This window comes from Jaculus jaculus, chromosome 3, assembly GCF_020740685.1.
Source record: "Jaculus jaculus isolate mJacJac1 chromosome 3, mJacJac1.mat.Y.cur, whole genome shotgun sequence".
Taxonomy (NCBI): domain Eukaryota; kingdom Metazoa; phylum Chordata; class Mammalia; order Rodentia; family Dipodidae; genus Jaculus; species Jaculus jaculus.
Window position 1 is genome coordinate 89,858,472 of NC_059104.1, and position 26,419 is coordinate 89,884,890.

The window sequence follows — 26,419 nt, forward strand, 5'->3', positions numbered from 1 at the left end:
TTGAGGCAAAGGTAATTAGCAAGGAAAATAAAAAACAGAGAGATGAAAGGAGTGTTTGTCTGTTGGGAAAAGGGGAGGATAGTCAATCAAAATAATATTTGAGAATACCATGGTACTTTGTAAATAAGTTCATTAGAAACACAAAAATAAGATACTAATTTCAAAAGAAAGAGCAGAGAAAAACTGGCAAGCTCGTTTGTTTGGTGGATTAAATTGCAAGGCAGCATGGCATTCTGACAGTGGCATGGGTATTATTGGCTTATTTGAGCTAAATTGACTAAGGGAATCAGTAGCAAAGTTGAATAAAGAAAGAAAGAAAGAAAAAGAAAACCATGCAGTTTAGTCAAAATGTTTTAATGTTCTGGCCAAAGTGTATACACCATAATTAAAACAAAACCAATTACTTTGCACTGGGACAGTAGGAAAGGTGCTTTCAGAAAATCACAAGAATGCCTCTGGTGCCCAACCATCAGACACTCAAAAGCACAAATGTGCAAACTCCCTTTAATATTTACTTAAGAAGAGAATCCAGAGACACCTTTTGCCACAGGACCATCTGAATTTTTTGTCCATAATTGGTTTCTAAATGTTCAAGCATCTCCGAGCTCAAAGACAACAGCATCTATGGCTTGAGTAGATCCAGGAGTATCCCAAGCTGGTACACCCTGGCATCATCTATGAGGGCATACAGAATACAAGCTACATAGCCAGGGAGGCTTCCACTGATATTTCTTCTTTTTAATTTTTTTTTGGTTTTTTTTTTTATTATTTGAGAGCAATAGACAGAGAGTCAGAGAGAGGGGGGGAGGGAGAGGGAGAGGGAGAGGGAGAGGGAGAGGGAGGGAGGGAGGGAAGGAGGGAGGGAGGGAGAGAATGGTTGCATCAGGACCTTCAGCCACTGCAAATGAACTCCAGATGCATGCACCACCTTGTGCATCTGGCTCATGTGGGTCCTGGGGAATCGAGCCTTGAACCGTGGTCCTTAGGCTTCACAGGCAAGCACTTACCCGCTAGACCATCTTTCCAGCCCCATCCACTGATATTTCTAAGCACAGCCAAAGAGAGTAGGCTGAGTGTGGCAAGATTCGTGATTGTGAAAGTAGCCATGCCAAAGCAGTGCAAGAAGCTATGAGAGAGAAACTGAAGCTGAACCAGACATCAAGAAGTCATAGGTGCCAAAACCAAGATATAACTCCCAAGGGAAGCTGCAAGAAACAAGCAGAGCTGGACCGTGAGAGTGTCAGCTTGATGTTGTAGGAGGGATGGAACCTTCAGGATTCAGGAGGTAATGGAAGGAAGTCTGGTGATTGACGGCATGCTTATGAAGGAGATGTTGGGACCTATCTCCTTTAACTCTCTCTTTGCCTCCCATCTGTCATGATGGGAGCATCTTCGCTCCACAGTGTGGTTCTCACTGTCATGTTTCCTCTCAGCAGAGGCCCAAAGATGATGGGACCAACCACCATGTAGTGAAATCTCTAAAACTGTGAGTCATAACTAGTAGTCCTTGGGACTGAGAAGACCGCTTAGCAATTAAAAGAGCTTGCTTGCAAAATCTGCTGGCCCTGGTTCATTTCCCAAGCCATCCACTTAAGCAGGATGTAAAAAGATGTGCAACTGGGCTGCAGAGATGGCTTATCAAGTAAGGCACTTGCCTGTGAAGCTTCAGGACCCAGGTTCGATTCCCCAGTACCCACGTAAGCCAGGTGCACAAGGTGGTGCATTCATCTGGAGTTCATTTGTAGTGGTTGGAAGCCCTGGTACACCCATTCTATCTCTATCTATCTGCCTCTTCCTCTCTCTCTCTCTCTCTCTCTCATCCTCTCTCATATGTAATAAATAAATAATAAATACATATGTTTTAAACATTTTGAAAACAATTTGTGCAAGCACCTGGCATTTGTTTGGAGTGAAAAAAAGGCTCTCGTTTGTCTACACACATATGCATACACACACAAACACACATAAACTATTTTTTGATTTTTATTTGTGAAAAGTGGGGAGGAGTTTGGGCACAGAAAGACCTTTTGCTGCTGAAAATAAATTCAAACTGCATGCTCTATTTTGTACATCCAGCTTAATGTGGATACTGAAGAATTGAACCCTGGCTAGCAGGCTTTGCAAGCAAGTGCTTTTAACTGGTGAGCCATTTCCTCAGCCTGTAGCCCTCTTTTAAACATGACTTTCTTGGATATTTTTAATCATAGCAATGGAAAGTTACCACAGCAAATGACTTGCTTCCTAGAAGCAATGATAAAAATGGCAAAATAAAAAAAAAAAACTAAAGAAAACTTAATAACTTTAAGAATTGGTAGAAAGAAAAATTTATAAAATTACACTGTTTTTTCTTAAAGCAAATGCCAAAATTATCAATTAGGAGAACTTATTCACATTGATAAAGAGAAAGAAACCTGTAGAATTCTTTTACAAGATAGTTTCTCAATATCAGGTAAATTGGAAGGTACTTTTATCAGAAGACAGAAATTCCTCTGCAGAAACTCAGACACATGTGCATTGAGATATATGCAAAAATACTGAAGGCATATTTTTATTCTATCCATATATTTGAAAGCCTAAATATCTACCAACTGTATCTTTTACAACATACATAGTGAAAAGAATAAATTTCAAGCTCTATATATGAACATGAATGTGTCTTCAAAGCATATACATGAAATATGACTTATGATTCCATTTATTACAGGTTGGAGGCAAATTTTACTACAATGTAGAAACCTTCTTTAAAATGGGGTAAATAGAAGAATGATAGAAATTTTGACAGTGGAGGGGAAATCTATGTCCAGAATGAGAAGGGAGTGCACAAAGGTGATGTCAGTGATTTATTCCTTAATTTGAGTGGTGGTGGTGGCATAAGCATTTCTTTTATAACTGATTGAAGCTATTTGTCTACTCTTATGAATCTTCATCTATATACCTTATGTTTCACAACATGACTCAAATAATGAGTGGTATAAAAATAGTTGAATTAAAAATTATTCTAGCCCATGATACAATGGGCTGGATTTATCTTTCCATTTAAATAAGCAGAAAACTGGGCAAAAATATATCAACATATATTTTCAAATATTTGATAACATTAATAAGTTATTTTATTAATGTTATTTCTATAACTTATTCATGTCTTTTATAAACAGATATAAAAATTTATCAAGTAGAGTCCAACACATATGAAAAATGACCTACATAATGAGCAAGTGGGGCTGATTTCTGGCATGTAAATTTGGTTTGACACTTAAAACTCAAACAATGTGCTTTGCCCTATGAGCAAATTTAATAGGAAAAGTATGTGATATTTTAACACATGCAGAAAATGAATTTGACAATTGCAAATTTAATTCCTGGTGAAATTCTTTGGCTAACTAGAAATAAAAAGGATCATGCCTAACTTGATAAAGAACAAAACAAGACCACAAACTTACATGCTGACATCATATTTGATGGTAACAGCATGGATATCCTCAAGACCAAAGTAGACTATTTGACCTCAGCTTATGAGATCATAAGTGTGGAAAGAAGGAATGAATGTTGTTGGTCTATGGCCAAATTTATCTTTGGCCATGTTGGTCATTATCATCAACTTCTCTATCTGACCTAACATTCACATGATTAATAGCTGCATAGATCTTAATAGATCTCTCATCTCTACCAAATCCAAATCTAAGAATGCTACAGCATCTGAAAGGAAGTGAAGAGATTTCTGAGAGTTCCCTTGATTTAGTCCACCCATCTCATGCCCCCACCAATATATTTGGCAAATACATTGATTTATGACTTGTGTTTGTTCCCTTCCATAGTGGAACATGGACAAGGGTTGCCTTGTCCCTTGGGGGTAGAATAATTTATAAATTCAACTTACCTTTTGGAGAAGCTGGAAGGCCACAGTCTGCTGGAATGAGACTGCTCATTTCAATAGCATGGGGGACTCATCACATTTGGATTCAATGGCAAGTTGCAGTGTTAAACTCCCTAACACATCTGACATTCCCAGTCAAAATTTCTGTACACAGGTCATATAACTGATTATAACTATAGCAACCATGCTGATGATCCTTCTGGTAATTTATAGATTAATATTACACTGAAAGGAAGGGAAGCCAGTGGCTGATTGACAAGACCAGAGTTTGTTACCTAGTCTCTGAAGACCTTCTGCAGACTTCTAACATGAAGGGACTTGCTAGTCACACCCAAGACTTCCATGATTTTCACAAATCCCTTTTCCCTGGCTTCATGGAGTTGCTAGACATAACCACCACTTCATTGTACAAAACATACTTTAGCATTTTAAATAATTCAAGACATGTGTTTTACCTTATGAGAAAACTTAGTAAGAAAAGCAATGACGTCTTAATGGATACAGAAAATGAATTTGACAAGTTGCACATTTACATTTGTGCATCACAATAATAAAGCAATAACATAATGAAATTTGCAGGAAGGATGGAGCTAAGAAAGATCGTACAAAGTGAAGTAAACCAGGCTCAGAGAGACAAAAGTTATGTTTTTCTCCTCCACAGATCCTAACTTTGAGAGTTTGGGAATGTAAAGAAGGGTAAAAGAGAAAGTATACATGAAGCTAGATAGGAGATGAGAGGGGTAGAGGTATAGAGAAAGAGGGGAAGGACAAAAGTTCACATGTGACATGAAAGTAGAAAAGAAACTATGGAGGGAGGCTGCAAGGAGAGGAGGGAGAGTAAGGGTAAAGGAAACAAAAAACTGTATGAAAAAAACTTCATAATGAAACTTAATTATCTATAGGTCTGTTCTGCAAAACAGAAAGCACATTGGCTTTTTTGTTTCTGCAACATTCCATACAGCTGCGACTTCCCCAGAATCCTGGGTACAGACAGGCCATTGCTGTGGGTGGCTTTAACTTGGTCAGTGAACATTAGAAGTCTTACAAGCTCTGGGACCACTTCTCAGCCCCAAATCTGAAGTGATGGCCCAACTGTCCTTCCTGAGACTGTGGCAGCTAGGATGACCCTGCTCATCTCAAAGAAGAAAGGACAGGTGATAGGCACATCTCCTTCTCTCTCCCACTCTCCTTCCTCCTCTCTCAAGCTATGCAATCTATGATTTTTTTTTAATAAAGTCAATGAGGCTAGAAAAATACAGAAAAACGTGACATAAATGGCTAGTATTTTATTATATTATATATAATATAATATATATATTAGTGATTTTCACAATCTGCCAATCTCACCAGTGGCATCAAGTTTAAAACTTTTATTAATAATTTATTAGGACTTCAGTATTTATGCTTTCAGAAAATACAAATTTGTGTGTCCATGTAAAACTTAGGGGATCAAAGCACCTGGACAGCAGACATGTTAGGTGTTCAAAGGTTCAAAGTTACATTTAGGAAACAATAAATTCTTTAGTCTTGATGAGTGTTCCAAAAGTTTCTATTATTAAAGTGATTTCTGCAAAAAATAATTCCATAAAATCCAAAGGCAGAAGTGTGGTATTCTGCACGTTCTCCAGGTTCCATTTTGTAACTGTTTTCATTCATTATTTCGTCAAAAGGTGCCTGACAATTTGATGTGGTGTCTATGGTTACAGTACTGAAGGAACAGGAAGCCTTTCTCTCTTTCCTTTTACTGAGATTTCTCTTACTGCCTTCATTAATTAAACAAATAAAAATGTTAAGACAAGAATGGAGAGATGGCTACCCACACACCCACACAAACACACCCCTTTGTGTATGCCCTGTGAAAAGAAGGAACAAGCGTTAGTAAGGCTGCTATGAAAACAAGTCACAGCCCAGAGATTAAATGAGAGGATAGTAATTTAATTCTTTATTTCTACCAATTCTGAGTATACTAAAATTTTTAGATGTGGAAAAAAGGGAAAGATACATATTAGAAAATCTTAATGTAAAAATAAAAACCATAAAAGCTAACAGACGAGCTGTGGAAAAATTAGAAGAAAGCAGGAGAAAGGAGATTGCTAACTTAGGAGTTTCTACCCGTGCAACTAAACAAAACAGAAAGCAGATGCTTGCCTCTCTTCCACCACAACCGATAAGGGTAGTTGTTCTTCGTGACCCCTCCCACCATGTTAAGGAACAGCCATAATAGTTCATGGTAAAGAAACTTCTGTTGTTGAATCTAAAGCTCGCATCACGCTGTCATTACAAAATTCCATAGGCTACTAAGGGAGAGGAGTGGCGCTGGGTGGTGACAGACATTTCTGTTTCCTTGCGTCCTGGAGTGCTTTGGCAGAAGGTGGCTTTTGCAGACCAAAGCAGGGCTCTGCGCTTTGCAGTGGGTTTCCCTGCAGCTGCATTGTCTTGTGACCTCGCCCCAGGTCAACGCAGTAGCAGATGCTGCGTCCTTGAAAAGAAGCTCATTCCCTGAAAAGACCTCAGAACTCAGTGCGGGCGGAAACCCTGAGCATCTCTCACCTGGTATTCAGCTCTTTTAGATCCTTTCCATCCACTTCCAAGATCTTTATTGCATCAAGTAATCTGAGAATTCTAGTGGTGGCGGGGGTGTGACGCAGGGGCGGTGGCGGGGGTGGGGGGGACCCTCCAGCTCGTGGCTCAATAGTACACTCTGCCGGACAAAATGAGTCACTTTCGCCTTGATTCTGAGGACGTCTGAAAGGGAATGATTTCACAGGAAAGAGCAGAGCTAGAAACAGAAATCATAGTCTCTATTCAAGCCAGAAATTGTAGGCCACTGGACAGTTTTTACCTTCTAAGCCATGAGCATATTTTTATAAAAGTCATTGGAATTTCCGTATTTAAAGAACCCTTAAACATAGTTTAAGTTCAACCCTTCACTGTGAGCATGTCCACATGGGTAAAACCTATTGTTTTGTGGAAGTGTTACCAGGGACACAGTGGAACAATGGGATTTTGCTGATCCCTAAATCTGTGATCCTAGTTACACTCGACAGGCAATGACAGTCCTCTTCTTTCCTATCTCCTCAGCTAAGACGAAGATGAAAGCAAGGACATTCATCTAATTGCCATTTCCTCCTTGGATTGTTCACCCAGAGGGAAGCAGCTATCATGACTTAAGTGTGAGGGTCTAGGTGGCCAAATGAAGAGGCCTATGTAGTGAGTAAGGGACAGAGGCCCCCTTCCAAAAGCAATGCACTGAGCCTTCAGGCAGGTCAAACACACATCAGAGGCCTGCTCCCCCAGCTGACACTGTGACAGCAATGCCATATTAGATTCTGGTCATACTAGTAAGTGTGATAGGAAATCAGCTGGTTGTATGGACCTGAATGGTTTATATCACAGACAGCAACATGCTGTACTCCTGAATATTTTTCCAATTTTGTCTTTGTAGGGGCATATGTAGAAAGCAAGACTGACCAAGTCAGTCAGAGAGTTTAGGACAATCAGTTAATCAATGTTAGCTTGAATTAACAGATATCAGGGAGTGGAAAGGACCTAGAATTATTGTTTTCCCATTATTATCTATCTTCATGAATGTTACCTAGAGTGCTGCCCAACTTTACCCAATGTCATCACTACTGTCCATGCAGCTACTCAACCCCCTTGGGCTCACTTATCTTGTATGTAATAGAGATGTAGTTAACTATAGCAGCTAAGATACACAACATAGTGGTGTCTAGAAATAATGGTGTATTGATAGGTATTATTATACAGAGTTTATGGGTCTTCAATCCTTCTTTTCCTATAGTATAATCTTATTGACAATTTTCATTCTTGTACATAATGTGACATTATCAGAAAGGCTAAGGGTTTCATTATAGGTTCAGATAGCCAAGCAGTGAATACTTCCCTGTTCGGTTTTCTCCCACTATGAAATGCATCTATCACAGAAGTACCTCTTAGGACACCATGATTAACATAGTCAGTAAACAAAAAGTGCTTTGAATACATAAAGTAGGATTTTGATGTTTTTATTCTAAATATTTGAGTGTATGGATCTAAACATATGGCTCACTGTCATGAAGTTAATTTGATTAAGTACAAAAAAGTAAATGTTGAAATACACTAAAGTAAAAGGTAGGTATAGTTCATGGTTTCATTTCAAATAATTACAGGTATGCTACATGTTTAAGAATGAAGAGTGAGCAAGGGATAAAAATCACTGGCTCAAAAAGACTTTACATATCTATAAACTCCATTTATCCATTTTATTTTATTTTATTTTATTTGCATGTGTATGTGTGTAGTGTGTGTGTGTGTGTGTGTGTGTGTGTGTGTGTGTGCATATGTATATGTCTCTGTATATGTGTGCATGTGGAAGACACACACAGGTCAACCTCAAGTATCTTCCTTAGTCATTCTCCTTCTCATTGTTTGGGTCTGACACTGAACTAGAGCTTACAAATTACGTTAGATTTGCCCAAAAGATCCTCCCGTCTCTGCCTCCCCAGATAAGGAATTATACACATGCAGCCGTTACATGGGTACTAGGGATCCAAACTCAGGTCCTCATGCTTGTGCAGCAAGTGTTATGCACACTGAGACCCCATTTTTCCATTTTAAACAGTGTCATAGTTTGGAGGCCACCTTTTCCTTTGGAAATTAATGAATCAAGTCCAAAACAAGATTCCTCTGGATCCAGAAAAAAAAAAAAAAAAAGGAAATGTGGAAATGTAACTACAGAGGGGGGAAAAGATAACACATGTTTCTCAGCAGGATGAGATGAAACTACGCTTTCCTTTGAATCAATCTAAATGGTTTCAACAAGAGCAGAGCACATGGAACAAGAAAGATGCATTCTTTCCACAAATCTTCTGAAAGCTCAACACTAAAGTAGACATAAAACACACTGACCATAGTTCAGGGAATTTTGCTGAAGAGGGGACAGAAAGATTGTAAAAGCCACAGGATGGGAGGGACTACCCAGAGGCACTGCCCAGCCTCCACAAAGACTGATGCTGCTCTCACAAATCATAGCCCACAACTCCATGGTGAATACCAGCAATCCCCCTGGGAGGGCTCTCAGTGGAATGGAGGCAGGAAGGATGGAAATTATGGCACCAACACATGTTGTATCCATACAGAGATTCTACTGAATAAGAGAGAGGTGGGCGGGGGGGGGGGGAGAATAAATACTGGGGCAATCTAAAGAGCCTCATTGAAGGGTAGATCTAGGTCTCCATCCACACATTCCCCACAGCATAACTGTCATAACTGAAAAAAGACCAATATTTTGCCCAGCTCCTTATTTGGCAAGAATAAGAATAGAAGATCTGACACAACTCAAAAGACCCTCAGAGAGCAGTTCATCCTCCTTATATCACAAAAGATGGGCCAACTGAGTTACACTTTCCTCAGAGCTAATTTCACATCTTTGTTTCTCAAGGTATAAATCAGAGTTCAGGGAAGGGATGATGACATTGTTTAACACTTGAACAGAAGTTTCTAGCCAGGGACAGGAAGTAGGTCTGATATACACGAGAAACACAGGACCATAAGCCAAGATGACGGATATGAAGTGGTCACTGCACCTGCCCTCAGAAGAATGGACTTTCAATATGGAGATAACTATATGAGTGTAAGAGTGAGAATAAGGAGAAAACAACACCTACACTGGTAAACCCACAGTTTATGCTAACAAGGTGTCTGCACAGGTCAGGGACAGCACTACTGAAAAGTCACAAAAGAAACAGTCTACCTCATTAGGACCACAGTGTGGTAGCTTAAAGATAAGAAATGTGAGGGTGCTCCCATGTAGACAGGCCCCCACAGTCAAGTTCCTACTGTCAGGCAGGTACACAGCCTGTGGCTCACAATAACTATATATTACATATAACTATACATATATAGTTTTGTTTTGTATACATATGTATACAAATATACATATAACTATACATTACATAATAACCCCAAAGTGGTCATAGTCCATCACTGCACACAGGAAGCACTCTGTGCCACCTAGAGTGTGGTATGCAAAGGAATACAGTAATTATCAAAACCACCATGACATTTCCTTAAAAAGTAAAAATATAATAACCACATGATTCAGTTTTATATACACATTTATATATAGAAAGCTAAATTATATAGAGGAAGGAAGAAGACAAGTGACAAGGGGAGAGGAGACAAAAAAGGATAATGGGGACAAATGTGAGCACTGTACACTAATATGAATGTATGAAAATGTAACAAATGTTCTATACTGATAAAAAATAATTAAAATTAATTCTTTAAATATATTGATTTTGGGGCTGGAGAGATGGCGCAGCGGTTAAGCACTTGCCTGTGAAGCCTAAGGACCCCGCTTCGAGGCTCGGTTCCCCAGGTCCCACGTTAGCCAGATGCACAAGGGGGCGCACGCGTCTGGAATTCGTTTGCAGAGGCTGGAAGCCCTGGCATGCCCATTCTCTCTCTCTCCATCTGTCTTTCTCTCTGTGTCTGTCGCTCTCAAATACATTTTATATATATATATATAAATTGATTTGGGGCCCCAGTAAACATTCTATTTCACATCCACTCATCTCCTTGCTAGAAAAAGAATTTTAAGACAATAGAATTATGTGTCTTCCTTTGAGGAACTCATTCTGGAGCTTTGTGATATGGGTATCTGGATATCTCTGTGGCCAATACTGTAGCCCTAGCATTTGGGAAGCTAAGGCAGGAAGACTCTAAGTTTGAGATCAACCTGGGCTACATAGAAACACCATGCTTCTAAGTGAATAAAATAAATAATATTGATATCTAACATTTGGCTCTGACATGAAAACCATTTGTTATCTCTGAAACATTAAACTTTATTAGCTGAAATAAATTGAATAGTTCCTGGCTCATAGTCATTGTGATGACTAAATGAGATAATGAAGATACAATGTTTCACTTACTCTTTAGCACTTACTAGCACATGTGTAATAAAGTTATTTTAACAACTAAGCCTTGTGCATAGAGCACTGAGTTAACAGAAGATTTTCTTGATCTTATCTGCCTTTAACTTAGTATTCATTGATTAACCTTTTTACCATTAATAATGACTGGTATCAAAAAGACAAAATATAAGTTCTAGCAAAAGTGTAGAAAAAGAGAACTTTTGTGCATAGTTGGTGTTGTGGAAAGCTTTTTCCCTGGGGTGATACAAGCACACATCTTCTGAGATGGGGCACAGATGACAGATTAAAGGGCAATTACAATTATACCAAAACCTGGGATTACTGACAGAAGGGTAGAGAGTTGCTTTCAGGAGCAATGGGTGATGATAGATACCCACATCACCAAAAATCCCCCAGCATGGGTGAGGGCTCATTGATGCATCATCTCTGGAGCACATTGCACAGCCTGCAGTAGCCCGGGTGGTCAGAGCACCCAGCCCACCTCGGGATTGAAGCAGCTCAATCAGAAAGTCGCATCCATACTGGAAAGATTGCCTTGTAATTAAGGTACTTACCCGCAAAGCCCTAGAACCTGGGTTCACCCGACCAGTACCCGGCTGCACAAGGTGGCGCATATGTCTAGAGTTTGTTTTAGCCACTTTGCTGTGGCTAGAGGCCCTGACTGGCCTGTCCTCTCTCTCACCTAACTCTTTCTCTCTCTCAAACAAATAAATAAAACATTTTTTTAAAAAAGAAAGTCTCACCCACAAGCAGTTGTTTTCCCTTAATATATCTTTAGGATTACATCTTGCAATCTTTCTGCAAAGTACTTGACTTCCTGGATCTGCTGAGTTTACTTTTGCCCCCCCCTCCCAAGGAATGCTTCAATTCCTAATCACAATTAGCCAAAGTCTGACTTTAATTATTCCTATATCCTTCATGAGTAGTTATATGACCTTTCAAGTTTCATGTCTCCTAGACTTGGTTTTTTGAATCCCCAGAGCCTATTTCTTTTCTTCAGGAGGAAATATTTCATCTGACAGAAATCTGCTACACAACAGTTGTACTTATAAATTACTACAGCTATCATGAAAAATAGTATGATGGCTCCTTAAAAAATTAAAAACAACTGCCATATGATTCAACAGTCATGTTTATTACTTCTCTATGCATAATCGCTAGGATATGGAAGTAGCCTAAATGCCCATCAAGTGATGAATGAGATATAAAGATTAAAGTTAAACCTTAAGTACACATAGATGGGAAACAAGGATTTTTTTCCAATACAGGGAAAAAGGAAAGAAAATTATTGAATGTTTAATTTGGAAAAAAATCAGAAAATATTATACATAATTATCAACTTGAAACTAATAGCATTCATAAGGGTATATAAAGAAGTTACACAGAAATTAACAAAAAGTAATAGTATGTGTTTGATAAAGTGATATTAAGACATAAGTAGAAATAAATTACAAGTAATTATTAACCTTTATAAAATGTGTTATTATTACATAACTTAAATGTATCTTAGTTTAAATCTCTGAGGCAGAAAGTATATAGTCACATCCATTCCTGGCCAGGAACTTACGAGTTGGATGCGCCCCACAGGGGATGGGCTTAATTAGAAAGATGTTTATATAGGAGGACTAAAACTCTAAATACCCTTGGAGCACAGAAGTCTGGCAATAATCACCAGAAAATTAAAGATTCAGCAAAGAGACTATGCACTTCACCAGAGAATTGTCCCTTTGGGGATGAAGGCCCATACTTTCCACTTTTGACATCAGGAAAGAAATCATAGGGAATATGATTGTTCCACACAGAAGTGTTTAAATGCAGATTGTCATGTTTAAGTATTTTGGAAATTAAGTTTGGGCTAAATTAAATGGCTTATGGAATGACTGCCCATTAAGGCAGAACCAATGTTAACAGATGCATTTTGACAAAAGTCTGGCTTTTTAGAGATTAGGTTGAAATATTTTCACCCACAAAGAATTTATGGCCAAGGCATTGTCTATTGAGATATCATGACACTTTCAACTCTATTTTAAAAGAGCTGGTTTCTGTAGCATTTCTTCTATATTTTTAACAGTGAGAAAAAGAATGCTACTATTCATCAAGGATGGAGAGTTTCTTTAAACCCTCACTTCTGCCTTATTATCCAAAACTTTGTTGTACAATCGGTAAGTAACCAAAAGTGGCTTGCGTGCTTTCCTTACTGGTCACATGGGAGGGAGAACAATGCATTCAGGGTGACACTTGGAGCCCCCCGTGCTTCTTCAGCTTTGGTTTATATTTCTTCAGTCATGACTTGGCTAATACCACTTGGTTTTATAGAAGAACCAAAATTTCATAAATGTAAATGAGTAATTGCTTCCTTTAATAAACTCTAACATTACAATTTAGCTAGAGAGGAGCTCCACCATGGAAAGGTCTATTCCTTTCAGAGATGCAAAAAGAAATGACAAAAGTATTCCCTTTTGATGGAGTCCAAGTCTATAGCCAGGTTTCCCTTCAAATCTTTTTCCCTTTACTTTCTGGGACACCCCATCTCTTTGAAAAACAAAAAAACATTGAGTTTAAACTCTGGAATAATATAAATCCTACAAAATTAGAAATGACTATGTATCTAATTTCTATCTTTAGATGCAGAATTATGCTTATGTTATAGCAAGTATTTGTAACTTAGTCCTGAAACTCAAAGATCATATACAAATATTAGTTGTCTTTGTGACAAGTATATCTAGTTCTCCTCGAGCACCTCAAAGTATATCTATGTGATTACATCATGGTTTAGTAGATGAGCACTAACATCAATCCATGTAGAAAAAGAAGAGAGGGAAATGAATGGTGTTCTATTCACTATGTAGCAGTTGAGTTTCAAGTTTTTCATATAAAAGGCAGTCATGGCCCAGATAGGAATGAATAAAGGCAATCTTCCAGGAATGCTAGACCATTGCTGATGTACACCAAATCTTAAAATTGCTGTTAACACAAGAGTTGGAGAATGTCATGTTTCTCTCCAACATCCGAGAGGAAAAGGGTTGCAGAAATTTTATAGAAATGAAATTTCCCTGATCAGAGAATGAACTCTGAGTGTCTGTGTGTGTGTGTGAGAGAGAGAGAGACAGAGACAGAGAGAGATGGAGGAAGATATTTGAATGAAAGGATGCTTGTGGGATAAACAAACATTTCTTTCTTCTTTGGTATGTCTTTTCTAATTTTACAAAACACTCAATTTGCTCCTCTTTTTAAAGCTCAACAGTTTCATATAAATTAAATCTTTTTATTGACTAATAACTACAATTAGAAAGCAGTCATTCCTTTAATGAGAAGTGTCCTGATAAAATACATAAAACAACTTAAACCTTGTGTTCTTCCTCAAAGAAAAGGTAGTCGCCAGATTTCATCTGCAAAAGCATGTCAAACAGGAGCCAAGTGACCACGTTCTTCCTCGTCGGCCTTCCTCACCCGCCAGCACTGGACACTCTGCTCTTCGGAATCTTCCTGGTGATCTACGTCCTCACAGTGCTGGGCAACCTCCTCATCCTGCTGGTGATCCGGGTGGATTCTCGCCTCCACACACCCATGTACTACTTCCTCACCAACCTGTCCTTCATTGACATGTGGTTCTCCACAGTCACAGTGCCCAAAATGCTGATGACCTTGGTGTCCCCGGATGGTGGTGCTATCTCCTTCCAGAGCTGTGTGGCTCAGCTTTATTCCTTCCATTTCCTGGGGAGCACCGAGTGCTTCCTCTACACCATCATGTCCTATGATCGCTACCTGGCCATCAGGTACCCGCTCAGGTACAGCAGCATGATGAGTGGGCGAGCTTGTGCCCTGCTGGCCACTGGCACCTGGCTCAGTGGCTCCCTGCACTCTGCTGTGCAGACCACGCTCACCTTCCGCTTGCCCTACTGTGGGCCCAGCCATATCCAGCATTACTTCTGTGACGCCCCGCCCATCCTCAAGCTGGCCTGTGCTGACACCTTGGCCAATGAGATGGTCATCTTTGTGAACATAGGCGTCGTGGCCTCGGGCTGCTTTCTCCTGATTGTGCTGTCCTATGTGTCCATTGTCTGCTCCATCCTGAAGATCCGCACCTCGGAGGGCAGGCGCAGAGCCTTTCAGACCTGTGCCTCCCACTGCATCGTGGTGCTCTGCTTCTTTGGCCCTGGTCTTTTCATCTACCTGAGACCAGGCTCCAGGGATGCTGTGGATGGCGCTGTAGCCGTTTTCTACACTGTGCTGACCCCGCTACTCAACCCTGTTGTGTACACCCTGCGCAACAAGGAGGTGAAGAGAGCGCTGCTCAGACTGAAAAATGGGGTGGTGTTTACTCAGTATGAATCAAATTAGGTAGGAGATCCCTGAGGTCTTTTAAGTCTCTAATCAAACCCTGTTTTCAATGTGAACATGATACTTGGAACAAGCATTTCAAATACTGAATCCTAATGTTTTCATGAAATGGCTAGCAAATATTTTTTCATATATTTGGAAAAGAACCCTATAAATTGTGGTAATCTAACTGGAAAGATATTATTCTAGTCTTATTTATCAGAAATCATCATAAAAGTTGCATAATTATACTCCTCATTTAAATATTTTCTACAACCTTTACCCACTTAACATTGTTATGGTAGATTTTATTTCAAGAATAAATAAAATATCTTTCCATCTTTTAAACTTTCCATTATTAAAATGTACAGAATGCTTATGATAAAATAGTCATTATAGATAATACTAGAAAATGAATTTGATCCAAGGATAGCGTTATTCACTTGGTAAGCTAATGAAATCTTTATAAGGTTTCACTGTTCTTATTTTGACTTTCAAGATTTTTAAAGTAAACTTGAGTCTATTAGCATGCCTTATGCATGTCATGGTTTGTATTGGTCATAGATATAGCAATTATTGAGCATTCCCTTTAACATGTTTAAAGCTATTGACATTTTCCCTAAATTCAAAGTGTTTATTTCAACAACCTTAAAATTGTTTTTCTTTTTTTAAAAAAAAATATTTTTTATTTATTTATTTGAGAGCGACAGACACAGAGAGAAAGACAGATAGAGGGGGAGAGAGAATGGGCGCGCCAGGGCTTCCAGCCTCTGCAAACGAACTCCAGAAGCATGCGCCCCCTTTTGCATCTGGCTAACGTGGGACCTGGGGAACCGAGCCTCGAACCGGGGTCCTTAGGCTTCACAGGCAAGTGCTTAACCGCTAAGCCATCTCTCCAGCCCTTAAAATTGTTTTTCTAAGTAAACAGTGACAACATGTGAATATACAAAAATAACAACTAACGTTTATAGACAAAAAAGCATGAACAAGAATATTTATCAGAGTATCTTCCAATTTATAACACATCATAAGGCAATACTTCCCATGTCATCATACTATGTATATAATTTACATTTGTTTGACTTAATGTGCCACATGGATTTTGGATCCTGTCTAGAAAGATAAGGCTTGAATCATGAAACTTCTCATTAGTTATCCAAACACACATATATTGAAAGTTTGGATTGATCTTTCTAAGAAAAAATGCTTTAATGTCACATGTATCTGTAAATGCAATATATATCAGTGAAATGTCAATGATATTTGTGATTATTGAAGTATTTATTAAAATAATTATTAACATACATGAGATAGTGAAAAATAATTTGGAGAGAGCCCTTCTATCCCTAGCCCAGATTTTTCTAATGGTAACAGCTTGTAAATCTATGATATAAAATTGTAAGTAAGATAGTGACATATAACTATGTTGATATATGTATTTATTATATTATATATCATATGTATTTGTATATATGACATATATAATCAGATCTTAATCATAATTATCAGACATAATTTAAAACATTTTGATTAATATATTAGGAAATCTAATATAAAAATACACAAAATGTGCTAAGAGATAAAACTCAGTGGTACAGTACTTGCCTACTATGTGCAAGGACCAGTATAGCAAAAAAAAAAAAAAATTAAAAAAGAAAAAATAAGCAAGATAAAAGAACAGATGAACAATAGCACAACAGAATCAAAAGGAAATGCTAATTTCAAATGTGTGGTAATAATGGAAATGATGGATGCCTTTTTTTTTTTTTAATATTTTACTTTTATTTATTTGTTTGAGAGAAAGATACAGAAATAGGCAGGTATAAAGAGAGAGAGAATGGGTGTGCCAGGGCCTCCAGCCACTGCAAACAAACTCCAGATGTGTGCACCCACTTGTGCATCTGGCTCATGTGGGTACTGGAGAGTCGAACCTAGGTCCTTTGTCTTTGCAGGCAAGTGCCTTAACTGCTAAGCCATCTCTCCAGCCCATGGATGCCTTTTTTTTTTGGAGTTGAAGATTTGCCACATTTGTGAGTATATCTTGGTTAAGTTTGTCACGGCAGTTGGGTAGAAGAAGACCCATAAGAACAGCCAAGACTCCTTGTACTGTTCTGGAGAACACAGGAAAGCCTATCAGAAATCTATGTGGTTCATTCTCAGAATGAGATTTTAGAATCTCCTGGCCTCCCTCAGTAATGTTTAACTACTACAGCAGTGTGCCTATTATGGCATTGTTCTGTGCTGATTTTTAGAGCTTTTACCACTTATGAATGGCTTAATATATTGCATTCATGCTTTGAAATAGTCTAACACCATCATCAGAACTATGGATATGCAGCCAATTATCTACCTTCAGAGGAATAATGGAAAGTCTCACATGTCTCACCCATTAATATTCCACTTAAGGAAAGCTCCTATCTGCTGTTTCCTTCTGCTGATACGAAGCACTTTCCTTATAGAGCCCAACAACTCCAGACCTGCCATTGCACAAATGACAATTAAATTTTAAAATTTCCATTTTTATTTCCACTGCTTCTACTAGGTGAATTGGATAGAAAAAATAATACTAAAGCTTAAGAGGCTCACAAATGTCCTTTCTGGTTTAAAAGAGATTCTGAACTTTGATCCGTTTTGATAATATGTGTATCCACATTTTACTAATAAATTTCACAACTTAAAAATATTTTCTAGGACCTGGTAGATGAGGTGGAGGTCCCTTCTACCTCAACAGAAAAAGTCAACAGAAAAAGCAGTAGTAAATCAGATCTCTCTCATTCAGCAAGGCTCAGGGAGCATCATGGGCCAGAAAGATTGTAGGAGCCTCAGGATGGGTGGGGATAGCCTGAGACACCATGTTTCCCCCATCCCTGCAGAGAGTGACTGAGCCTCTTGGTTCCCACAATGCATGACAATAACCCCACAGTAGACCCTCAGTAGAATTGGGGGAGGGCAGAGGGGGGTCTATGTGTGAAACCTTTTTATTTTAGAAATTATATTTTAAAAAATCTATGGAGAAACGATACTTATAATAAAAAGAAAATGGGGGCTGGAGAGATGGCTTAGCGCTTAAGCGCTTGCCTGTGAAGCCTAAGGACCCCACTTCGAGGCTCGGTTCCCCAGGTCCCACGTTAGCCAGATGCACAAGGGGGCACACACATCTGGAGTTCGTTTGCAGAGGCTGGAAGCCCTGGCATGCCCATTCTCTCTCTCTCCTTCTATCTGTCTTTCTCTCTGTGTCTGTTGCTCTCAAATAAATAAATAAATAATTTAAAAAAAAAATAAAATGGATTAGTTTGTAGAATGCATACTTTATAGATGTCAAATAAGTTTTAACAATAAGAAAATAGAAGAACACAATAATAAACAAACAGCAAATTTACAAATATGGAAACTGAATGGCTAATGAAACACAATATTGATAGCAATCAGGCAATGGAGCATTGAACCAATGAGAAATTCACCATCAATCAGGGAAGAATAACAAATGTGACATCACCATCTTCCATGTTTAGATGTGTTAGTGTTAAATCCCAAGATTTGGGGCCACTGATTATGAGGCAAGAATTAGAATGTTTAATAGGAACATCAAGGATGATTTTAAGGGGAGCAGACTTGGAGAAAAGGGAGTAATCAGAGAGTAACTGCTTGCTATCCAGTGCAGTAAAGCCATGCCATCCATTGGCAATGTGCAGAATTCCTCACCACTAATGAAAATCTCCTGTCTGGGGACTTCCAGTTAAGATGGCGGCTTAGGTACCACACCAAAGTAGCCTAGGGGGGAAAAAGACCAAAAAAAACCCAGCAAAATACACACTTTAACTAAAAAGTGAGGTGTATAGGAAATTGAGACGGCAGTGGAGAAGTTGAAGAGTTCCAGAACCCGCACAGGCCAGCAAAAGCAGCCCCGCAAGTCCACTGACCACGGCGGTGGCAGCGCACCAGAAAGCCGCCAGGATCGGCTCGAGCTGCAGGAAAAGCCAGGTGCAGGGAGCTTCCACTCACACTGGAGCTCTCTGCAACTCAAGAAACATGAAGGGAGAGTGGCAGTGAGCAATGGAGGAGCATATCACAAGGTAGAAGGAAAAGTGGAACAGCAAGAGAACCAGAGCAGCTGTGGCTCCCTCCCCTCCCCCACCACCTGTGCCTAGCTCCAGCGAACAGAGCAGCGGTCTGGGACCTGGCCACGCCAACTTGAGTGAACAGCAGGACCCAAACAGGAGCAGAGTCCCGCAGCAACATCAGAGGCACCGGCACCAGCAGCAGTGGCCCCAGCAGCAGCAGATACAGCAGCAGCAGTGGTAGCAGCAGCAGTGGACCCAGCAGAGGTGAAGGACCCAGCAGAAGTCAAAGACCCAGCAGCGGCAGCTTTAGCAGCAGCAGTGACAGATCCAGCAGTGGCAGATTCAGGAGCAGCAGTGGCAGTTCCAGCAGCAGGGGTGCCATTCTGCAGGGACACAGTTGCCAGGCTCGGTTGGCCCTGCAGGAAAAGCCAGTGCCCAGCTCCGGAAATCAGAACAGCAGCCCAACGACCCAGCCAGCAACTTGACTGAGGCCAAAATCATCCAAAAAGGTAACTGGGATTGATTGCACCAGGGAAGGGTCTCACTTGGTCACAAGCTGACTTGGATCCCTCAGCAGACCAGAAATCTTAACCTCTTTGTTGATAGAGGATCTGCTTGTTATAATAACTACTCTTGCATAAATATTTGGTGCAGTTTTTGATTGAATGTGTACAGTGTTTAGTTAAGTTTTAGAATCTACCTGTATTTTATTCCATTCAGCCTACTTGAATACTCCCATAGCAGCGAAATTCAACCCCTAGGAACACCTTTGTAGATACTCTGAGAGCCTTAAAAGCCACACCTAACACCATAAGCTCCTATCCTGAAGATATATAACATCAAATCCATTGATACAGCTAAGAATACCTAGCTAGCTAGAAAATCCAAGCATTAACTTAATCCAAGATGCAAAAATGTATACATTATAACACAAGAAACACTAAAAAGCAAGACATTAGAAATCCACCTAACAGTATTAATGAATCAGAAATGACCTCCAGTGAGAAGGAGATAGAGGAAATGCCTGAGAAAGATTTCAAAAGAATGATTGTCAATATGTTCAAAGAAGTAAGAGAATAAATCAAAGGAGTCAAAGAGGAACTCAAAGAGGAAATCAAAGGAATCAAAGAAGACACCAATTTCATGAAATAAAGAAGGCAATACAAGACATAAGTAATGAAATAGAAATAATAAAGAAAAACCAGTCAGAATTACTAGCAATTAAGAACACAGTTAATTGGGGGCTGGAGAGATGGCTTAGCAGTTAAATGCTTGCCTGTGAAGCCTGAGGACCCCAGTTCGAGGTTCGATTCTCCAGGACTCACGTTAGCCAGATGCACAAGGGGGCACACGCATCTAGAGTTTGTTTGCAGTGGCTGGAGGCCCTGGCGCGCCCATTCTCTCTCTCTATCTGCCTCTTTCTCTCTCTGTCGCTCTCAAATAAATAAATAAAAATGAACAAAAATTTTTTTTAAAAAAGAACACAGTTAATAAAAAAAAAAACTCTGTAGAAAATCTTAACAAATTCAAGAAAATTGAAATAATTCCTTGCATTCTATCTGACCACAATGGAATTAAACTACAAATCAGTAGCAAGAAAGGCTATAGAGCATACACAAAATCATGGAAACTAAACAATGCACTACTAAATGATGAATGGATCAATGAAGAAATCAAGAAGGAAATCAAAAAATTTATAGAGTCAAACAATAATGAGAACACAACATGCCAAAATCTCTGGGACACAATGAAGGCAGTTCTAAGAGGTAAATTTATAGCCTTAAGTGCCTATATTAAGAAATTAGAAAGGTCACAAGTAAATGACCTAATGCTTCACCTTAAAGCCTTGGAAAAAGAGGAACAAGGCAAACCAAAAATCATTACATGGGAAGAAATAATAAAGATTAGGGCAGAAATTAATGAAATAGAAACAAAAAGAACAATCCAAAGAATTAATGAAACAAAGAGTTGGTTCTTTGAAAGGATAAACAAGATTGATAAACCCTTAGAAAATCTGACCAAAAGAGAGAAGAGACACAAATTAATAAAATCAGAGATGAACAAGGTAACATCACAACAGATTCCAGAGAAATTCAAAAAATCATAGGGACATACTATAAAAGCATATACTCCACAAAGTATGAAAATCTGAAAGAAATGGATGATTTCCTTGACTTATATGACCTACGTAAATTAAATCAAAATGAGATTAACCACTTAAACAGACCTATAACAAACATGGAGATCCAAACAGTTATCAATAATCTCCCAGCTAAAAAAAGCCCAGGCCCAAATGGATTCACTGCTGAATTTTACCAGACCTTTAAGGAAGAGCTAATATTATTGCTTCTTAAGATTTTCCAGGAAATAGAAAAGGAATTCTACCAAACTCCTTCTATGAGGGCAGCATCACCATGATACCAAAACAAGGCAAAGATAGAAAAAAAAAAAGAAAATTACAGACCAATTTCCCTCATGAACATAGATGCAAAAATTCTCAACAAAATATTAGCAAACAAAATACAAGAATACATCAGAAAGATCATTCACCCTGACTAATAGGCTCTATCCCAGAGATGCAGGGATGGTTCAATATATGTAAATCTATAAATGTAATACATTATATAAATGGGTTGAAGGACAAAAATCACATGATTATCTCATTAGACGAAGAGAAAGCATTTGACAAAATCCAACATCCCTTCATGATAAAAGTCCTACAGAGACTGGGAATAGAAGGAACATATCTCAATATAATAAAAGCTATTTATGACAAGCCTACAGCCAACATATTACTAAATGGGGAAAAACTGGAAGCTTTTCCACTAAAATCAGAAACAAGACAAGGGTGTCCACTGCCCCACTTTTATTTAATATACTTTTGGAAGTCTTAGCCATAGCAATAAGGCAAGAGACACACATAAAAGGATATAACTTGGAAAGGAAGAGATAAAGTTATCATTATTTGCAGATGACATGATTCTATACATAAGGGACCCTAAAGACTCTACTAGCAAACTGTTAGAGCTGATCAAAACCTACAGCCATGTAGCAGGATACAAAATGAATGCACAGATATCAGTAGCCTTCATATATGCTAACAACAAACACACAGAGTATGAAACCAGAGAATCACTCCCATTCAAAATTAAATCAAGAAAAATAAAGTACCTTGGAATAAACCTAACCAAGGAAGTAAAGAATCTCTACAGTGAGAACTTTAAAACACTCAAGCGAGAAATTGCAGAAGACACTAGAAAGTGGAAAAGCATCCCTTGTTCCTGGATTGGAAGAATCCATATTGTAAAAATGGCAATCTTAACAAAAGTGATCTACACATTTAATGCAATTCCTATCAAAATTCCAAAGGCATTCGTCAAGGAAATAGAAAAAACAATCCAAAAATTCATTTGGAATCACAAAAAAACCTCGAATATCTAAAATAACACCGAGCAACAAAAATAAGGCTGGTGGTATCACCATACCTGATTTTAACCTGTACTACACAGCCATAGTAACAAAAACAGCGTGGTGCTGGCACAAAACCAGACATATAGATCAGGGTAACAGAATAGAGGACCCAGATGTAAGCCCAGGTAGCTATAGCCACCTGATATTCAATAAAAATGCCAAAAATACTCATTGGAGAAAAGACAGCCTCTTCAGCAAATGGTGTTGGGAAAACTGGATATATATCTGCAGAAGGATGAAAATAGATTCTTCTCTCTCGCCATGCAAAAAAATTAAGTCCAAATGGATTAAAGACCTTAACATCAGTCCTGAAACTCTGAAACTGCTAGAGGAAAAATTAGGGGAAACCTTTCAACATATTGGTCTCGGCAAAGACTTTCTGAATACAACCCCAATTGCTCAGGCAATAAAACCACAGATTAATCACTGGGACCTCATGAAATTACAAAGATTTTGCACTGCAAAGGACACAGTGAAAAAAGCAAAGAGGCAACCTACAAAATGGGAAAAAATTCTTTGCCAGCTATATATCTGATAGAGGATTAATATCTAGGATATACAAAGAACTCAAAAAGTTAAATAAGGAGTCAAACAAGCCAATCAAAAAAATGGGCTTTGGAGATAAATAGAGCATTCTCAAAGGAATAAATACGAATGGCATATAAGCATCTAAAAAAGTGTTCTACATCACTAGTCATCAGGGAAATGCAGATTAAAACTACATTGAGATTCCATCTCACTCCTGTCAGATTGGCCACCATCATGAAAACAAATGATCATAAATGTTGGCGGGGATGTGGAAAAAGAGGAACCCTTCTACACTGCTGGTGGGAATGCAATCTGGTCCAGCCCTTGTGGAAATCAGTGTGGAGGTTCCTAAAACAGCTAAAGATTGATCTACCATTTGACCCAGCTATAGCACTCCTAGGCATACATCCAAAGGAATCATCTCATTTCCTTACAAGTACATGCTCAACAATGTTTATTGCTGCTCAATTTATAATAGCTGGGAAATGGAACCAGCCTAGATGTCCCTCAACAGATGAGTGGATAATAAAGATATGGCACATTTATACAATGAAGTTCTACTCAGTGGTAAAGAAAAATGAAGTTATGAAATTTGCAGAAAAATGGATGGATATGGAAAGGATTATACTAAGTGAGGTAACCCAGGCCCAGAAAGCCAAGCACCACATGTTCTCCCTCATATGTGGATCCTAGCTACAGATGATTGGGCTTCTGCGTGAGAAGGAAAATACTTAGTAGCATAGGCCAGTAAGTTAGAAAGGAGATATAAAGGGAAGAGAAAGGAAGGGAGGAGGGTACTTACTAGGTTTGTATTGTGTATATGTAAGTATAATGATGGAGATGGGGAGGTAATATGACGGTGAATGGAATTTCAAATGGGAAAGTATGTTGGGGGAGGGAGGGTATTGCCACGGGATTTTTTTTTTATAATCATGGAAAATATTAATAAAAATTAAATTTAAAAAAAGGAGGAGGAAGAAGAAAAAAGAAAAAAGAAAAAGAAAATCTCCTGTCTGCATGCTATCAACCTGACCAGTAACAATGTACTTCCAGGAAAACTGGGAACAAGGCAGAACTAATACTATGTTAGCTCTCATTTTGCTTGCTGCACTATGAGTCATGAAGGCCTTTGCTTTTGAGCCAGTAGTTTCCCATCTTCCACCAGAATTAATGAAATGGTAGAAGTCTAGCTTTTAAGTTCACAAACCTGGTTTATTTTCAAAACTTTTAGCACTTTTCAACACAGACTTCTGCAAATTAGTTGTTGCCTATTTAAGTATTATAAAAACAAGAGAGTCAAGAGATATTATGCACAACAAAGGAAGGATGTGTTTGAAAACTGGAATATATAGCAGCAATTAAACTGAGTGAAATTAATAAATGATGTTTAATTATGTATTTTTTTAATGATAACATTTTTACTTGAGTATTTACTTTTGTGACACAGCCTTAATAAATAGCCTAGGTTAGCCTTGAATTTGTAATTTTTCTTCAGTTTTCAAGTGCTGAGATTGTAAGTATGCACCACCACAACTGATCCAGTGATAATTTTTACAAGGATACAGCACTCACTTTGAAAAGGCCTTTCTATTTTATTGAGGAAGAAGATAGGATATTACTTTTGATTTATCAATTTTACCAGTGTGAGCAGTGTTAAGTCACATTGTAAACTTCTAAGTTAAGCTCTTCATGCATTGTTGGGCCCTGAGAGGTCGGGACATGAGACCTAGTGGAACTTCCTGAGCCTAGCTAAAGTTTGTTGATCTGCCTTGGGCAGCTATTCCTAATGGCTTCTGGCCTGCTACTTCCGAGCAGGAGTTGGAATTATCATTTCAATAGCCCCAGTTTACTATTGGCCCTTACCTTTCCCCCAACCCTAAAATCTCCATCTTCATCCCCAACATTATATAGGCAACTGCTTGTAACAATAAAGCAAGTTCCTGTGAGTTCCGGCTTCAACAAGTCTCCCGACTCAGTATGGCTTTTCTCCAGTGACTAGGAGAGTTTTTTGAGTCGTCTGATGCTCATTCCTCCTTCTCCTCAACCCCTTGGGAGGAACCAGGGGGCCTGGTCCTTCCTTCAGCACTACCTACCCACTGGGGAGGAGCCCAGCCTCTGGCACCTAACATGGGGCTCCAGGAACCCAGCTGACTAGTGCCCCGTGAGAGGCATGCATTGAGGAGGTAATCGGTGTACATGTGCGGGTGAGTGTACCCTCATAAGTTATGAGGCAGTCTTTATATTTAATGTACTAAACTTTGCTTCTATATCCTGTACTTGTTTGTCAACATCTCTTCGTTCCCTTCCTCTTTCCCTTCACCTTCAGTTACAAGGCAGCTTTTGTATTTCTAAATGGGGCCTAGCAAGCTGCATCTGTGGCTTTTGTATTTCTGAAGGGTTGTGCTTCTCTCATTCTCTCTCTCCCTCTCCCTCTCCCTCTCCCTCTCGCTCTCGCTCCCCCCCCTCTCTCTCTCTCTCTCTCTCTCTCTCTCTCTCTCTGCTTGGGCCTGTGAAGACAGGCCAGCTTTTTCTGCCATTATGGAACTTAAACTGGATCTGTAAGCTTCAATAAATATCCTTTCCTCCATAACTGTACCTGGTCTGGAAGTTTATCTCAGCGAACCTGAAGCTGTCTGATACAGAACTTGGTACCAAGGAGTGAACTGAGATGAACCTAATCATGTGAATATTGATCTAGTGATCTTTTGGAATCTTTGTGTTGGAGGAATAGGCATGGACTTGTTGCTTACAACTGAAGGTGTCTTCTGGAGTGGTAAGCCAAATTTTATGGACTATTCTGACAAGAGTCTAAGAATGCTGTGTACAGACAGCATTAAACTTCGAGGCTTGGCTTATGAGCTTTCTAAGGGAAAGGAAAGACTGCAGAGAACTTTGTTGGAGCTGGGATACTGGCATAAGGGCTGCCAAGGCCCAGAGAATTTAATCAAAGTTAAATTTGTAATGGACTGATGTGCTTAGCTGGAGATACTGGACTGAGAGATTTAAGATTTTTGTTTTGTTTTTTTTAGGTAGGGTTTCACTCTAGCCCAGGATGACCTGGAATTCCCTATGGAGTCTCAGGATGGCCTAAAACTCATGGTAATCCTCCTACCTCTGCCTCCTGAGTGCTGGGATTAAAGGTGTGCACCACCACACCCGGCTGAGATTTAAGAGTTTAAACTAAAAAACCTCAAACAAGTTAAAATTACAGGCACTGAGAATAATTT

At 39.0% G+C, this 26,419-nt stretch overlaps 1 protein-coding gene and 1 pseudogene across 1 annotated transcript; one reads left to right on the forward strand and one right to left on the reverse strand.

The window, feature by feature from the left end:
* Positions 1 to 3,566: 3,566 nt before the first annotated feature.
* On the reverse strand, positions 3,567 to 9,899 carry LOC101595308 (annotated as a pseudogene).
* A 4,312-nt stretch (positions 9,900 to 14,211) lies between these two features.
* LOC101595017 (olfactory receptor 10G7) lies at positions 14,212 to 15,153 on the forward strand. The gene has a single exon (XM_004670554.2). It carries the CDS (start codon positions 14,212 to 14,214, stop codon positions 15,151 to 15,153), a length of 942 nt encoding a protein of 313 aa, XP_004670611.1.
* Positions 15,154 to 26,419: the final 11,266 nt, after the last annotated feature.

Bases quoted from the DNA above. Each gene is read 5' to 3' on its own strand.
- LOC101595017 (XM_004670554.2), top strand. From the start codon at position 14,212: ATGTCAAACAGGAGCCAAGTGACCACGTTCTTCCTCGTCGGCCTTCCT.